The sequence below is a fragment of the Glossina fuscipes genome, unplaced genomic scaffold (genome assembly GCF_014805625.2).
Source record: "Glossina fuscipes isolate IAEA_lab_2018 unplaced genomic scaffold, Yale_Gfus_2 0, whole genome shotgun sequence".
Taxonomy (NCBI): domain Eukaryota; kingdom Metazoa; phylum Arthropoda; class Insecta; order Diptera; family Glossinidae; genus Glossina; species Glossina fuscipes.
Genome location: NW_023998414.1, coordinates 30,732,988 through 30,750,468, shown reverse-complemented (window position 1 = coordinate 30,750,468; position 17,481 = coordinate 30,732,988). Strand labels below are relative to the sequence as shown.

Genomic DNA, 17,481 nt, shown 5'->3' with positions numbered 1-17,481 from the left:
ACGTACGAATAACTGCCCGCTCCAGTGCCGCAATAGGCCTGCGATGTCACCGAGTACAGTTTGGTATATTTAAAATTTTAAATAATTCAATTTTCCCGCACATAGCAAGGCTACAAATGGATCGTACCTGCCTTCGCTACCAATTCAGCTGCAAACGTGAAACGTGTTTAGGTGTTGATACCCTACACCACTTGTGCTACAGAGTATATTAAGTTAGTGCCGATGTGTATAACACGCGGAAGGGCTTAAGATAAATCCATCTTTTATCATACCCATAGATTCGCAATCATAATCTGAATTTATCTAACCCTATCAGTCCGCCTAACCGTGTGATGTCTATCCATGTACAGTTATGTTCAAACTACAGGCCGCAATTTTTGAGATATTTTCATGAAATTTGTTACATTGACGTGTTTTTTCCCAAAGACAAACGCTATCGAAAATGGTTCGGATCGGTCCACTTTTTCGACTATTCCCCATATAACGACCTATTCTGAAATATTGCAATTTTCAAAATTTCTCGGCGAAAGTGGCTAAACAGTAGTATTTCGGCGAACTAAATTGGTAGGGAAACTTTGGACAGGCTAAAGCAATTTTTGGATCCGCTTCCATATAACAAAAACTGAAGTTCATAGGACAAAAAGATATAATTTTCAATGCTTCATGATGAAAATTTTATTACAATAATAATTTAACATAAAATTAATTAACTGTACCAAATTTTAACCATCTGGGCCTATTTCTTGGAGCCTACCCTAATAAGGATTTTCACGACAATTGATCCTTTATGGAGCAGAAAAGTCTAAGTTATAATGTGTAACGATGAAAATTGACCCACAATAGAACTACTACAGACTACAGTTTTTTTTTTTTTTTTTTTTTTTTTATGGTCGCAAAATGAGTGATTGAAAAAGAAGGAAAATAGAGACAGAATGGCGCATTTCTAATAATAGTTGGACGTGAGATGAAAATTAAAACTAGCCCGTTGACGAAAATAGTCGCCCACCACTGGTCTGGATTCACCTTTTGTCAAGTTAATGAATAAGCTGTAAGATATTTGCTTCTGCCGTTTGAAAATTAATTTGCTCTCTGTTAGTTGTGGGCGCCTAGGACGGTGCAATCCTTAGGTTATTATTATCATTAGTATGAACATAAAACTTTCCCCAAAAATAGTCCCAAACGTATTCCTAGCTATATAACAAAATTTAGTCGCGTATTCACGTTCATGTGGACCTAACAGATAAGAGATGCATGCCCAACTCAATTGAAAGCCTTGTGTTCATTTCTTTTCCTATGATCAGCCAACTCTGGACATGTCCTCTGTCCAATACGTAAAGAAAAGAAAAAAACACTGCTGATAAGACGTTGCTAAGGTAGGCAGTACGGTTAAAAAACCCCGCGTCGTGACAATGTATTGTGTGGTGTACGGGTAAGTCCAAGGCGAGTAGATGAAAAAGCTGAGACAGACATGTAGTCCTGTTGAAGGCTTTATTTGGTGGGATTGCTTTTTTTTTACTTATAACTTGGGCTTTATTGGCGTAGAACACATGCTATGAATGTATCTGCAGATAAGCGCAACACAAGCCACATTACACCGATGTTCAATGGTATCGAGAGTTCTGGACACATTTTTGCCGTCTATGAGCATCAAAGCCTTTCGCTGTGTGCGATCGACATCTTCCGTGCAAAGTTTGGAGGCTCCCGATCACATATGCGAATTATACCCTAATTTTTGCAGTGAAGTATTGTCTACATCGCTTTGGAAAACCTAAACCCTTGACTATGCCTTCGCCCCTTTAAACGCCTATTCTCTCCAACGAACGTCGTTTTGTATTCTCATTCCCAGGACTTCAGAAATTGTCGATTCTTCTACAGTGCCACCACCAAAAGAGAGGGATTGTTCATAACTTTTTCTGTACGCTAGGAGACAGCTTTGGATTTTGATGGCGTTATAGCTTAGCCTGCTTACCGACCCCATCCAGATATTTTTATGAGGTCCCGATTTAGTGTGTCATTCATCCTGCAGTGTTTGCTCTGTATTTCATCGCTGCGTGGTCTCTTACTAACAGAAAACGAATAACACAAGGTGCTGTCGTCTGCAAACAAATAGAAAGGATTTTCGGTTATGCCCGGAAGGTTATTAATGGATAAGAAAAAGAGAGAAGAAGGCACTTGTTGATGGCCCTAATAAACATCTTCGTCAAACACTGTAAGAGATATCAAATTATTGATAGAAATGTGGGAATGCTTTTGATGATCTTTTCCCAAAATTATTTCATTTAACTGTTTAGCGCTATGGCCTTCTATCCTGACATGATCGTCTAGTTTCTTGTACCAGTATATCGCAGAGAAACTGAACATTGTGAATCAAGAGTGGATTTACATGATCCACAGCATTTTCTTTTAATGATGAATATCGCAGCAAACTCGACTAGATCTCTAAAAATGTCTTTATGCATTGTATTTATAATTTAATTATAATATATATATAATAATATATATATATAATATATAATTTTTATTGATCTGTCCATTCAAGCTATGATAAACGCAAACCCCCCCCCCCGATGACGAAACATTTCACTTAGCTATAGCCCTATGAATCTTGTTTTTACTTTAAACACACTCCATATACTCCCAGCATTAGTACGTCTCGCTCCAGGAATGCTTTTATGTCGTCTTTCCTTTCAACAGAACCCCGACAAAATATTGTGTAACTTTGCAATTATATCAACTAACAACTGGTGCGTACACCCAGCGTATATTAACATACTTAGGTGCTCCGTTATTGACATTTTTGCATTTTTTAGGAGAGACATTCATGGGAGATCCCAGGTCCATTAATCTGTTCCTCCTAATAAATCGCTACCGTAAAAAAGGATATCTTTTATTTTATTGGATAAGCTCATGCCAGCTAATCAACTATCGAGGAACACATATGCTATTATATTTTCAAATTATAGTTGTATACTTCACAGTCTATAGCTCCTACGTTTATATCAAAATCGTGGCTAACTCAAGTAGTGGACAGACAGAAGGAACTCTTAATAAATTATTTCACCAGCCTGCTTCAATGGCAAATTACATAACGCACAGTTTAATGTACAATCAATTATAAAGCAAGTAAAGAAATTATATTCGACTGTGGCCGAATTTTTTATACCTACCACTTTGTTCTCAATAAAAAAACGCATATGAAATGAAATTTTGGTATTCTGTAGTATTGAGTGGGTGTAGGCATTTTTTTAATTTTCTTATACGCGTACTATAGGATTACGCATGAAACATGATAACATACGTTTATCATTGTAATCGTTAACGTTTATAAGCGAAAAGCCCAGAAAGTATAGATACTCTTAGCTTATGTTGCACTGCAGGCACGTCTTTCGATAGCCTGCGTCTAAGAACTTTTAATTTTGTGTCAAATTCCTTAATTTTATTATTTTTGCGACCACACGCGAAAAGTTCCCCGCAATAACGCTACACAGGCGGGCGTGCTTGAACTCTTCAGAACTTGATCCCGATTAGAAATGCTCTGATGTTAGAAGGGAACCTATTATTATTATTATTATTAATTTAGCCAGAGAATAAATTCTAAGACTAAAGTCTTAAAGCACTAGCATCTAGGGCTATCGGCTTTTTATTAAAAACTCTAGCGCACTTGAGGTTTGAACCTACGACTAGTCGAGACTCTTGCCTACTCGGCCACTCAGGCGGATAGAAGGGAACCTACGTATATGTATATGTCATCAGTATCAAAGTCGGGATCTATATAGGAATATCCGTCTGTCTTCTCGCCCATCCGTCCATCTGTCCATCTTCCCATCTTCCCATCTGCATAGTCTCTTTGATTAATAGTTTCCCGGCCGCAGGGATAAATATATCGGCTTCAAATTTGATATTGGAAGTTCCTGCACGCATGCGGGCGTTGGAAATGGATCAAATCAGTTTAAGGATATATTTACATTGCAACACGAATTGAGCTGAGCACACCTTTGCTCTTCGCTTATAAACTATAATACAATAGACATAGGATAAAAACGTTTAATTATAGTCTAAACAAATGGAATAAATCAACCACGCCCATTCAATATTGTAAAGTACAAAAATGGGGGGCGGGGAAAAATAATTCGATGATCACAATTGAATGCAATTTTCTTACTTGTTTTAATTTTTTTAAAATAAAACTTGTCGGTATGAAAGATTCGTTTGCAGACGAAATTCTTTTTTTTTTTAATTTTTTTTTTTTTTTCTTTTTTTTTTTTTGTCTTCAGTTTTAGGCGACTTAAATCTGCATACGATTTCGTTTACATTGCATTTTCATTCAGCATTGATCAAAACTTACACTAGAAATACACATTGACAATTGACAAACGAACAAACTATTTTTCAATAAAAACATTCGCATATAACCGATAATCGTGAATGCACATCTATTGAAGCGAGCGGGCGGGCAATGCAATAAACAAATTACAGTAAAAATGTTGTGTACTTATCTAATATGTATACTTGAACATGCATCATGTAAATCGTTGCGTGGATCATAAGATTAGTTTTCTTAAAACAACAATAACATTCGATTTAATGCTCACTACCTGAGCTCTTGGAAATACAATATAAACAAACGGCTATTAAGTCTTAAAATGAAATTTCAAATTTACAAAGTAAATAAATTCACGGAATTGCACATAATGTTTATGTATAAGCCCTTTGCACTGGCATAATTAGTAGGGTGATACAAGCACATATATATTATCCATTAGCCATTATCCAACAAATGAAGGATATCGTTGACGAAAATTCCTGACAATTACTGCTACTGCAGTATCCCAACACCACAAGTTCTCCATTATATAGAGAGGATAAAGAGTAAAGGGTAAAGGGTTTATACTGACGGAAAAACGGAATCAAAAACTAATGAATGTTAAATCCCCTTCCTTCTGTCTGTATTATTGCCAGACAAAATCTTTTTTATATATAGTATGTGGGAATGGACTAGACGTATTCCAGGAAGGTTCGCCTATTTCACACAAAACTATGACAACAAAGATTGGGTGGCCAAAAAGTTCTATGATCGTATCACCCCCAAACTTAAAAAAAAGGTCCTTGACAACCTCGATTATTATCTATAAGGTGTAGTTGCATGAATCACCCCACAAGATCATATCATTATTAATAAATGCTTTAACATCAACAATGATCAACATGAACAAAGAGCATTTGATAATGGCATAAAGTCGTTGCTGACTGCGAACTAATAGGCATGTTATCGAGTAACTATTATGATTTGTGTCAACATTTCATGTAACTGTATATAAATATTGACCAAAAAAAAAAAAAAAACAAATTAGTTTGAGGTTAGTATCAATTTTTTCTTAATTATCACATACACCGCATAAGTGGTTCAGTTGGATGATCGAGACCATTTTTGCAATAAACTTTCTGACCGCAACTGTTGCCATCGAGTAAAAATTTAGAGCGTTTCAGCTTTCTATCGTAATATCTACTGTCTATCATGATTTCTACGATCATTAGCCTTTCACCGGGAAATTTCAGACGGACACCTCTTCTACACTAATCACTTATACATATGTTGGGTCGCATGTCTGGGGCATGTTCCTAGATTATCCCAGATCGGGCGTGATCAGCTGAGCGATTTTCTTATGTTATAGAGTACTACCACACCAACAACTGAATAAATGGAGCCGACCATACAAGAATCATTTTCCAGGATAAGGACGCTATTTTCGTCAGATATGGCGCCTTCTTTATTCAAACACGATGCCAAGCCTTCTGATCATGTGCAAAAAGTAAGTGTTTTATGAAAAGGTTTACAGCTCGGATGTTCTTGCGGCATAGAATTAATATTCTACCAAAAAGACAAAACGGACGGACGGTGTAGTTAGCGGAAATACTTCAAATAAAATATCTTTTATCACTGTTTTCAAATGACAACTTTTTCTTATATAAGAAAATAGAAAAATGGCAAAAAAAATTATATTTGGCTGTGGCGGAATTTTTTGGACCTATCACCTTTATATTAAAGTGGACTATGCAAAGATTTATTGTTGTAATTTATGAGTAACGAGCAAGAAAGAAGCCAGTCTTTTTGCTCTTGAAAATAGAGATGTTCTTATTTTACGCTGTGCACATGTACTTTGACCAATTTAGATCATTTTCATTATTAAGTTGGTTGCAAAAATTTCCAAAGTTTTTTACGGAATTTTAAGCCCTTAGCCTAATTTATGTGTCTACAAGAATACTTATTATAGATAAATAAGCAGACAGAAGAGAAAACGGACCGATGGACGGCCAACCATTGCTATATGGATTCAGGATTTCATACTCTGATCAATAATACATATATTTTACAGGATCTCTGATGTTACTTTCAAGGTGGTGCAAACGTTCCTCAACCCTGCTATCCTGGGTATAAAAACAGCTAACGACACTATATCCAGCTGTAGCCGAATCTATCATATCATCACCTTTTGCTTAAAAAATTACAAGATATGAAATGTCGATACCATACACTGGTAAATTGACAAAGAAATAACCCTAACGGAATTTGGACTATGCAGGTCTATTTTTTGAATACCTCAGCAAATGTAAACATATGATGAATATTGTTACGTAATAATAATTATACATGAAAATCAAGTGTCAATTAAATTCAAATCACTTCGGTTTACTTTTTTGGACGCCCTTCATATGTAAGATTTTTCAAGAATAGTAAGCCCCCTTCAGGAAAAGGTTTAATTTGGCAAAAAAAATTTAATGGTGGGAAATTTTGATGACATGGGTCTATCTTTTAGGATCCAACAAATGTAGGGATTATCATGAGATGCAAGCCCTCTTACAGGGGGTAAGTTCAATTTCTAGTTTTTTTTTATAACGGAAACTGAAAAATTATAACATAATTTTTAGGAGGTAAATTAAATTTGCTAAATTTGGAACACGCCATGCGATGTGACGGGCATTCTCATTTCTCTTCAGTTCTTTTGCCTATAATTCGATTATGGCCGTAAGCAGGCAACAAAAAAACTCGTTTCTACTTCTGTGTTTATGAGATCTGAAGAGTTTCATTATCACAACATCACGAAAGGACATAATGAGGACATAATTAAACAAATTAACATTCTTGCACTGATCAAGAATACAATACAATAATAAGTGCAGAGACAACGGCTATGACATCATTACTGCCATTAATGGCATACAATTTTTCATAAATATGCGCCAGCGAAAAGACAAAAAACATTTCTTCATTCTTCATGCGTACGCTATCTACTGATGAATACATTTAAACCCACGCTATTCCAATAGAAATAGAATATAAGCAAAAGAATATCATTTCAGGACACATACAATTAAACTAATCATCATATCTTGAATGTTTATATGTGCGATCGCATTATTTTTATTTACTGCAAAAGCGTTAAATTTAGAAAATAAAAAAAAAATAAAAAAAAATAAAAACGGCGTAAGAGCTACGAATTTTATTTTATGAAATCTTTCAAAAATATTAAATCACTTGGAATTCATTTTTAAAAACAAAAACCTTCCAAGTTTTAGACATAAGTTTACAATAAATTTATTCTGGAAATATTAAAAATCGATATCATATATATATTTATAAAATATTAACTCCTTTTTAATGGAGATATTCTTGTAAATATTATTTGTTTCGATAAGATTGATCAATCATATGAAACGGACGAAATTAAGGCTTAATAAGATCAACTTAACCAATATATATTTGAGTATTGGGAAAAGTTGTGGAATTATACAATACAATTAAATCAATTCATATTTGATAAATTTTCTATTATTTTATTATTATTTCGATAAAAATAATTTTACAAACGTATCAATGTAAAAAAAAAAATAAAAAAATGAAATGAAATGACAAAAGAAGCAAAATAAAAAGCAAAAGACGAAGAGACACAAAAATAAAAATAGAAATGGAAAAGGATATTGCATTCGTTCTCAACCGAATCTTTGAAACCCACTACGTACAACGCTACGCACGAATATATACTCAAAACTTTTTTTGTATCTCTGCGTATTTCATTGCAGCCACTTTTATAGGGTATTTCGGATTTACCCTATAATATATTTGCATTATTTGAAACAATGCAAAAGCTACTGCACGAATAAGGCTCAATGATGTATCACAAACATTTTTTGATAGATATGCCATCAAAAGCTCTCTAAGAATTTACATACTTTTCATACATGATTTGAGTAAAGTGACAAAGAGAGAATGAACCCCAAGTTAAATACTGCAGATGTAAAATTTAGAATTTATAATCGGCGCCACGACAGACGAACATAGCGAAAGCCTTCTTTTAGTTGTTTTTGTTAACACAATTGTTCGTATGAATTGCGGAGAAACCCCGAACATATTTATATCGATTTGTATAAGTATGTATTTCATTCACTTGTGACAAGTGTATAAGACAGTGCATAGATATTGTTAAGATAAAATATTAACTCAAACAAAGTAGCAGAGCCTACAGATAAATATGTATTTGATGTGATTATTTAAACATATTATATTATTGGAAAGCGTAAATCTAAATTATGTGAACGTAGTATTCAGCGACGTTTTTTAACGCGTTCTATATATTTAGTTTTATTTAAAGCGCGATTAGCTGCATTCGGATCCATCATGCGTTTCCAATCGGTATGTCCGACAACAAAACCCACAGCACGCATTTTATCTTGTTCACGTTTCTCTTCGATATCAGCCCAACGTACCTTAAAGCATATGAAAAATGAAAGCACAGAAAATAATCTACCGATTACGGGTTGGGGGGTGAAAAGAAATAATCGCATTAATAAATGCAACTTACTCGTTTTTTACCATTCGTTGCGATCCGCGGCTGCCAATCGTCCATTTGTAAATATTCTTCCATTGTCGGTTTACGTTTAGTACCCAATTTTCTTGTGCCATCCAAACGGGCTGTTAATAGAAAATAATAAAAATTGTATTACATATATAATACATATTCTTAAAATTAATTTCAATTACATTTGAAACAATACTTACCTAAATTTTCAGAAGTATTATCGGTTTCCCACTTGCTTTTTAGAAATCCGCACTGTTTTAAGAAATCGTTAAATTTTTAAAGAAAATTGTATATTTTCTTTTATTAAAATCTTAAGTTTTGTTTCAAAGACTTTAACAAAAAGTTTCATAAAACTTGAGCCTAACTAAGCTCTTAACAGCAAAATATTTCAGAGTAGCGTCTTCTAATGAAAAGAAAAAACGCTCTTTTGCGATTTTTTTTTTTTTTTTTTTTCTTTTTAAACAAATATCATAATAGTAGTAAAAGCTTAAATTGTTATAATTCCTATATACATATGAGAGAATATATCGGAGAATTTCATACTCCTGAAGATATTTGTTCAAGTATTTTAATAAAATATAATTTAAGAAATGATTGTTTTTTTTACGACTTACGTTTACAGATCCATCATTACTATCATCTTCGATATCTTTATCTTCGTTTCCACCTTCGGAAACCATTTGGTTCCCGGAATCGTTTTCATTATTCTCTACTGCTTTATTTTCATCCTGTAAATAAAAAGAATTCACTTCGTTTATCGTGCATACGTGAATTGTGAGCATTGTGAGCATTTTAGGTCAAAGTAAAAGTATTAACCTAAAGCATTTTCGAATGTATGTTAATTCAATTCCTTTTTTTTTTTTTTTTTTTGTTTTTAAGAAAATTGGAAAATTTGAAAATTTTCAACATTTTCTTACTTAATGTAAAATATTTAAATTTTCGAAAGTTTTCTTCTTGTTTAGTATATTTATTGTTATGGAAGCATGAGATTTTAAAAACCACTGGGCATAGAAATATGCTAAAAAGTAATCATATAATTTTAGTCCTTTCATTCATTTTCAGTGAGAGAAAGAGAGAGAGAGAGAGAGAGAGAGACAGAGTGTAGTGATATAAGTTTTCGCCTGCAACACGAAGAAATGTTTATCAATATAAAAGAAATATTCTCTATGTCAAAGCAGAGAAATCTTCCTACTGAAAGTAATGCCAACCAACCGACTCACCATAAGGATATGTTACGTCTAGTTGAGATGATCTTTGTATTTTTTTTTTTTTTTTTTTCTCATTATTAATTTAACACTTTATTGCATTTTCTATGCTCGATGCAATTTTTCAAATTAAAATTTCATGATAGTGTTCCTAAGACGGAGACTCAAATATATATAAAATAAATGCACATATTATATAACATTTTTATGATCATAGAAGCATTTCCTAAGACTTTTTATATTTTCCATTAATTGCTTAGAACAGTACTATTGTAATATTTATTGGCCTTTTTTTTTTTTGTTATCGGGATATCGGATCTTTTCATAATCACGGCTCATTATCATTTGATAGTTTACTTGTGTGTAATGTTTTTAATATTTGTCATTTTTTCCGATTTCTTTTGACATTTCAAAATGTCAAAGTCCACACAGGAGTTAACAGATTTGATAGCTTATAAGATAAGATTGTATTCGTAATAATTGTTCAAGTGAATGAAACTTGTTGTAACGAATAGTCTAATAATCTATGCACAAAATGTATGGAGAACAGTGCCGCTATACGTGAGTATGGCTGATAATAGGGAATTATCAATTTAAGCTAAATTAAATAATATATTTTCAGTTACTTTCAATGAAATGGCGGCGTCAAGTGTTGCATATGAAAAACATTTACAATGAAAAATTTTAACCTTTCAATTATATATGAAAGTATTGTTAAAGAAAAAGAGACTACGTAAGCTACGTATCACACACAATATTTAAAATATATATATGTAGTACCCTAAACAAGATAAAATCGTAACATATTCAACAGCTCGTAACTTAAAACTCATAACATGCAAATATATTCAGTTCAGTATGCATCATTTCGAAAGATTTGCATATTATATAATAAGTAATAAGTAATATCTGCGAAGAATATATGTAATAAAATAAAGCAATACGTATTGCACAAAATTCAGTAGGAAATTTAATTTTTGTTAATTGCAAAGGGGAAGCGCGAAAATTTAATTTATCTCGTTGCGTAAATTAAAAAAAAAGAAAAGAAAAGAAAAATGAGAAAAAAATCTGCTATTCCGAAATAAAATTTGAAAAAAAAAAAAAAACATATTCGGAATTTGCATAAACAGGCAAAGATAGATAAACAGATTCACACATTTCACATGTGATTGATTAATGCACATAATCAAAAAAAAAAAAAAAAAAAAAACAAAAAGAAAAAACGTTGAATACGTTGAATACGTTATATATATATATATTTGTATGTATTATATATATATATATATATATATATAGGTATGAATAAGTGTAGAAAGAAATTCTTTCAATTTTTTTCAGGCTCTTATTCTTAATTGGATTTATATTTACCACGGCGACATTTTCGGCATCCTCCATTTCGATAACATTTTCAAGCAAAGTAGAAACGTCCAATTTGATGTAGTGCAACGGCGTAGGTTTCCACGTATCGATAATACTTTTAATATCATCCACGGAACGTTGATGTATATTACGACTAAGACAAGTTTCCAAATCGCAAAATAAATCAATTATATATGGCTAAAGGAAACGTTTAAATATAGACAAATAAAAATATATATATATTTATATATATATATATATATATATATATATATATATATATATATATATAGATATAAATAAATAAATAAATAAATATAAGATATGTATATATATATATATATATGTTTACAATAAATAAATTTAATAAAATTTAATTAATTAATTATATTTGAATTATAAAAAAAAAAAAAAAAAAATCTCACTTAACTTATATTGAGCTTACCATAAATCCCGAATCTTTTGAATGACAATAGAATTCATTCAAAGTACGTAATGAATTATTATTACAATCGATCACAATAAAATCATATAAATTATCGGTAATCGTTTTCTTAAACGATTTGATCAAATATTGCATATATGTCTCTTCCATATCGCTATCATATTCATATAGTATCTCTTTTTTAGGTATCTGCAAATTGTTTTAGAAAGAAGCAAAAAAAAAAAAAAAAAAAAAAAAAAAAAAAAAAAAAAAAAAAAAAAATAGATTAATTTAATTTGTTTAAATGATTTCATTCTGCTTACCTTTTTGCCAGTTTTTGGGCATTTCTCTTCATAATCATTCTCAATTAAAAAGTAATCATCAACACTTAATATACGTGGATTTCCGCTACCCATTTCTTTTTCCTTTTCTTTGATTAATTTCGCAACATGCGATTTACCGCTACCGGGTGGTCCTCTTAATATAACACATATCTTTTTGGGTCGCGTTAAACGTCCCGGTTTAAATAAAATCTCATCGACAGAAATTGTGTTTTGATTTTCAACGCTTGGGAATGACATTTGCACATGTTTCGCCGACATTTTAGGTATATTTTCATTGGCAATTGCCGTGGATGGAAATATTGACGTAGGTGTCTCACTGCTAATTTTATAAATAGGCATAAATTTCGAACCTGAACTAAGCATAGGTGGCGGTGGCGGGGCTGGGGGGCCCTCATCCACATATGTATCAATGTTTTCGTTTAGGCTATGGCAACAATTGACATAATAATTTGTATTTATATAAGTATGTATTTAATAATATGCAAACGCAAACGCAACTTACTCCTCAGCATCTGAAATTTCTTCCAAATCATCGTTAGATTTTTCTTTGTCATTTTCAGGTATCACACCTTGTTGTTGTTGTTGTTGTTGTTGTTGTTGTTGTTCAGACTGTACTTCTTCTTTCTGAATGCAAAAAAGTTTATAATAATTCTGAGCAATTTTCCTCATCCTGGCCATATAATATCTTTGAACTTACCTTATAACCATTATCATCATTATTATTAGTATATTGTTGTTTAGATTTATCTTCTTCAATTTTATTTTCATTATCTTGTGTTTTATCAATTTCTGTACGTTGTTTTTGTTGCTGTTTAAGTTTTTTACGCAATTTTTTTCTTTGTGTATAACTTAAACGCTGCTGAGCCATTGTTTGGTGTTGCTGTTGCTGTTGCTGTTGCTTGTTGTTGTTGTTGTTGTTTGTTAATTGCTGGTGTTGCAGTTTGTTCGGCTTAGACGCATGACCATAATCTATGGTTTTAATCGGTTTATATTCATCAGCCGGTTTATGCCCATAGTCTATCACTTTTGGTGTCACGGTGTTATTTGAATAATCAATCACTTGCACAGGACGATAGTAACCGCCATAATCACTGTTATGATCATCATCATCATCATCATCATCACCATCATCATCATCACCACCACCACCACCACCACCACCACCACCACCACCACTGAAGCTGTTTTAATTAATTTCATATGGGAATTCATAAATCATAACCAACACGAACTTTTTTTTTATTATTATTTATTGTAATCAATTATGTATTATTATTATCATTATTATTATTGTTTTTATTATTATTATTATTATTGCTATTATTATTATTATTATTATTCATTGAGAGCAAAATGAAACAAACAGTTCTTTATTTAGACAGAAATATTTTCAAAAGACTAAAAAATTCTTCTTCTTCTTCTTATCCCAAATAAAGATAAGATTCTAAAAGTGAACTTTTTCTTCGAAAACACGGATAAAGCGCGGATAAAATCATATAACATCACACATGTGCGTTATGATTCAATCACAAATGATTGTGATCCAAATATTATTATATAATAACTGACGCGTAATTATTATTTCAATATTCAATATTAATGAAATATATATATATATATATATATATATATATATGTTTAATAAATTCTGAAATTGTATATAATACGTTTAGATCATCATTAGACAACTGGATAGAGGTGGTAGGTATCTACTTTATTTTTAACGTTCATGAATGCTGGTGTTGATGCTCTTTTGTTTCGCTCAATCACACTTACGCATCGACAAATACCAGAAACAAAATGAGGTCTATCTATGAGGCTTTTGTTCTAACGTATTTTAACAGAAATGTACAAATCACTTTTATACACATACTTCTGCGGCGATGCCAGTTAGAATTATATACACCTCGGTAGGCATGGTAGGACATGTTTAGGATCATGTAATGATAACTTATTTTTCAGTTCAATGTCATTACGTTTGTCCAATCGAAAAACTTTACATATCAATAACAACATCAGTTGCAATTAGATGGAAGAGCACAGCAGACTTGGCTATAAGCAGATTAACTTCGTTTTATGCAATTAAACAATTGTCATCGAAGGCAAACACTTGGCCAAAGTGTGGACTCTTAAGAAGACTCAGACTAAACGACAACGACGATGACGACGACGACGACGACGACAACAGTCAAAATGCTTATTATTATTATTATTATTATTATAAACTTAGCCAGAGAATAAATTCTAAGACTAAAGTCTTAAAGCACTAGCATCTAAGGCTTTCGGCTTTCTACCGCACTTGAGATTTGAACCCACGACCATTGAGTTGCCAGTCGAGACTCTTGCCTACTCGACCACTCAGGCGGATTCAAAATGCTTATAAATATTATTTTATCATCATATATTCTTTCTTTCTTTCTTCTTCTTCTTCTTTTTCTTTTTCTTTTTATTCTTCTTGTATTAGAAAACTTCTTTAAAAGAGTTTTACCAATTTATATCATGTTCTCATACATAATTTACTATTATACTATCTATTATGGACAGATGGAAAAGTAATGAGATTGTATTTTGCTTAACATATCCGCGCTGCGTTGCCGATGTGCATATCTTCTTGGCAGGTTGGTATGACTGTTGTCAACAGATTTGTGTGACACAAATTTCGAGACGCACACTTTATTTTGACTTTGTTTTATTTAAAGTATGCCAATTTTGTTGTCAGCGATTTTTAGAATTGCAAAAATCTGTTAAACAAAGATTTTTGTTTATTGTATTTGTTGCTGTCAAAAATATTAAATGAAATGTCTTGTTCTGTTGCATTCAAAATGTTTGTTATAAAGTGTCGCAATAATAAGTGTTTTTGTCGCAATTACAAGTTTGCAAGTGTTACCAATCATTTAATGAGGATCGGAAGATAGTCGAAGACGAACCTTAGTTAACTTAAAGAGATCTTGTAGATTTTGTTGCTATATAATATCGAAACGATCTAATGATCTAAAATGAAACTTCAAGTTTATGCTGATGATTCGGAAATCGTTTAACAATCGACTGAATATCGTTCTGCAGATGAATTGAAAAAAAAAAAACAATCCCCGTCAACAAGATTGTTTAAACAACCCAGAAGGGCCCGTGCCGCGAAATTTATGCCAGGCTGCTTCCAACAGTCATACCAATCTATCCAAAAAATATATATGCACATCGAGATCATAAGCGCGGGCATGCAGTAGTTCCTCAAACAGCGCCTAGCTCAGAAAGTATTTTATCACTTTTTTTTCCTTTTTAAAATTAAACATAGAATCAGTAAAAGAGCTGCACTTACTAGAATTTTTCTTTTTTTTTTTTGGCCAGTGATTGATTTACAGTTAAGATTGGAAACAAAAAAAAATCAGTAAAGTAAAGATAGTTTGCCTTTTAAAAAAAAGAAAAAATTAGGTTAGGATAGTTTCGCTTGACGCCCCTAGCCAGGCAGTAGTGTAAACAAAGTGCAGGAGAACAATGGTTCAATGGCTTGTGAAGTTGTATTAATGTTTAGTTCTGTCTGTCCGCTTTATTTTTCTTCTTTTTTTTTTCTTTTTTCTCTCTTAATTGACGCACATTTTTTAAGTTATGTCGGTAGAGTTGGCAAAGCAAAGGAAATTAGAATGTCTTTTAGAACCCGCACCGGGGGCTGTCGACGAGCTAGGCCTCAATAATTTTTAATTCTCATCTCGCCAACCATATTAGATTGTAGAATGCTACAAGGCAATTTTGGCGCCCAACGTTGAGTAGGTCCATGAAAACAGGACCATAATTGGACCATCTAAGTAACTACGGCTATTATATAACACACACACACACACACATGTGGGATCCTAATCATCATACATTCATTCCCTTTCAAAATCATATGTTTTCAGGTGTATGGAAATGAGCATAAATGTTAAGGATATTTGGCGATTGGTATGTAATATCTGCTAAGAAATTTTATACAGTCAAACCTGTTTTTGTGCGGTCTTTTTTTATGTGCTTTTTTTGTGCGAATCTTTTTGTGCGATTCTTTTTTTTGTGCGATTCTTTTTGTGCGATTCATTTTTTTTGTGCGGTATATGAATATCGACACATTGAATTTCGCCGAGAGGTTAGGTCAATCTGAACTGTGTTGGCATCACATTTTTTGCTATCAGTGTGTATGTACACATTGCAATAGCCATTTTCATACCTAGTACTGGAAAGCGGTCTGGCCTGAATGTGTCATTAATAGAAATGTAACCAACAACACGTCCACTTTATCATCAGATATCATTGCGCTAGCACATCAAATCTGCGGAGAAAGTTTTGACTCTTTCAGCGAAAATGATCTTATTGAAATGATTGAGGACGAAACCGTAAATGATAGTGACATTATCAATAACTTAACAGATCATGAAGACGGACAAGAAGAACCGGAATCTATTACAGCGGATAAAATATATGCATGGATCCAGCTTTGCAGCAAATTGGAAAAGCATTTTCTTAAAATAGATAACAATTCTCAAAGAAGTTTGAAATTCCAAAAAGAGCTTCGATTGTGTATATCTGGCTATCGCGACGTTTACAAACAGCTGATCAAACGACCGTCGTCGCAAAAACTTATCACCGACTACATGTTAACAAAAAATAAATCAACTGTAGTATCTTCAAGTGACGAAAGCGATTACAAACCAGTTCATCGCAAAAATATGCGCGTTTTGAACTACGACGAGTAGTATTGAATTATGTACATTTTGAAAATTTCTCCTTGTTTAAAATTAGAAATTAAAATTTTTTTAAATGTTTCAATGTGTAATTTAATTATTTATTTCGTTTGGAAAGCACTTTCTTGCTATTTCGTGAAGCTTTGACATATTTTCTAAGTGAGACTTTTTTTATGCGGTCCCTCTCTACCGCATAAAAAAAATTTTCTTTAATATGCTGTGAAAAATTATTTCTTATAGCTATTTATGAAGTTTTTGAATATTTTTTTTTTGTGCGGTTTTTTTTCTGCGGTCCCTATCTACCGCACAAAAACAGGTTTGCCTGTACATACCGAGAAGCTTTACAATTATTACTATTACACGTCTTGATAGTTTGCAATTGCAATCTTCAACTTGTCAACCTTGCATCAATTATATGTCCTCTATAAAATGGAAATGCAAACTTGTGGATTGTCACGTTCGCTTCCCCGTTTGCATCATTTTTGTTTATTATTAATTTACCATTCATTACCATTCTCTTGCACTCTGTTTCACTTGTTTACTGTCGCTGTTGGGAAAAAAAAAAGGGGGGGGGGGGGGGGGGGG

General features: G+C 32.5%; 3 protein-coding genes across 4 annotated transcripts in view; all 3 read right to left on the bottom strand.

The window, feature by feature from the left end:
* Window positions 1-990: 990 nt before the first annotated feature.
* On the bottom strand, window positions 991-12,775 carry LOC119644552 (YLP motif-containing protein 1-like). The gene is made up of 6 exons (XM_038044128.1): window positions 12,690-12,775; window positions 12,167-12,611; window positions 11,865-12,053; window positions 11,429-11,617; window positions 9,470-9,583; window positions 991-2,096 (listed from the first exon to the last, which is right to left on the bottom strand). The coding sequence occupies exons 2-6, from the start codon at window positions 12,548-12,550 to the stop codon at window positions 2,016-2,018; spliced, it is 957 nt and encodes a 318-aa protein (XP_037900056.1). The 5' UTR covers window positions 12,551-12,611; window positions 12,690-12,775; the 3' UTR covers window positions 991-2,015.
* On the bottom strand, window positions 7,905-9,457 carry LOC119644553 (YLP motif-containing protein 1-like). The gene is made up of 3 exons (XM_038044129.1): window positions 9,056-9,457; window positions 8,859-8,968; window positions 7,905-8,763 (listed from the first exon to the last, which is right to left on the bottom strand). The coding sequence occupies exons 2-3, from the start codon at window positions 8,919-8,921 to the stop codon at window positions 8,602-8,604; spliced, it is 225 nt and encodes a 74-aa protein (XP_037900057.1). The 5' UTR covers window positions 8,922-8,968; window positions 9,056-9,457; the 3' UTR covers window positions 7,905-8,601.
* The window catches only part of LOC119644550 (uncharacterized protein DDB_G0287625), a 20,831-nt gene continuing 16,107 nt past the window's right edge, over window positions 12,758-17,481 (bottom strand). For both annotated transcript variants that reach the window (XM_038044122.1, XM_038044123.1), the window contains one exon: window positions 12,758-13,368. In XM_038044122.1, coding sequence (XP_037900050.1) covers window positions 12,828-13,368 — 541 coding nt within the window. In that variant the 3' untranslated portion in view covers window positions 12,758-12,827. The remainder of the gene's footprint in view (window positions 13,369-17,481) is intronic.

Excerpts from the sequence above, each read along its gene's own strand:
- LOC119644552 (XM_038044128.1), bottom strand. The coding sequence starts at position 12,550 with ATGCTTAGTTCAGGTTCGAAATTTATGCCTATTTATAAAATTAGCAGT. Across the intron at positions 9,584-11,428 it reads ATGCCGAAAATGTCGCCGTG|GATGAAAATAAAGCAGTAGA; the intron begins GTAAATATAAAT and ends TTTTATTTACAG. Across the intron at positions 2,097-9,469 it reads GTAATGATGGATCTGTAAAC|ACGACAGCACCTTGTGTTAT; the intron begins GTAAGTCGTAAA and ends ATTTGTTTGCAG.
- LOC119644553 (XM_038044129.1), bottom strand. The coding sequence starts at position 8,921 with ATGGAAGAATATTTACAAATGGACGATTGGCAGCCGCGGATCGCAACG. Across the intron at positions 8,764-8,858 it reads CAACGAATGGTAAAAAACGA|GTACGTTGGGCTGATATCGA; the intron begins GTAAGTTGCATT and ends ATATGCTTTAAG.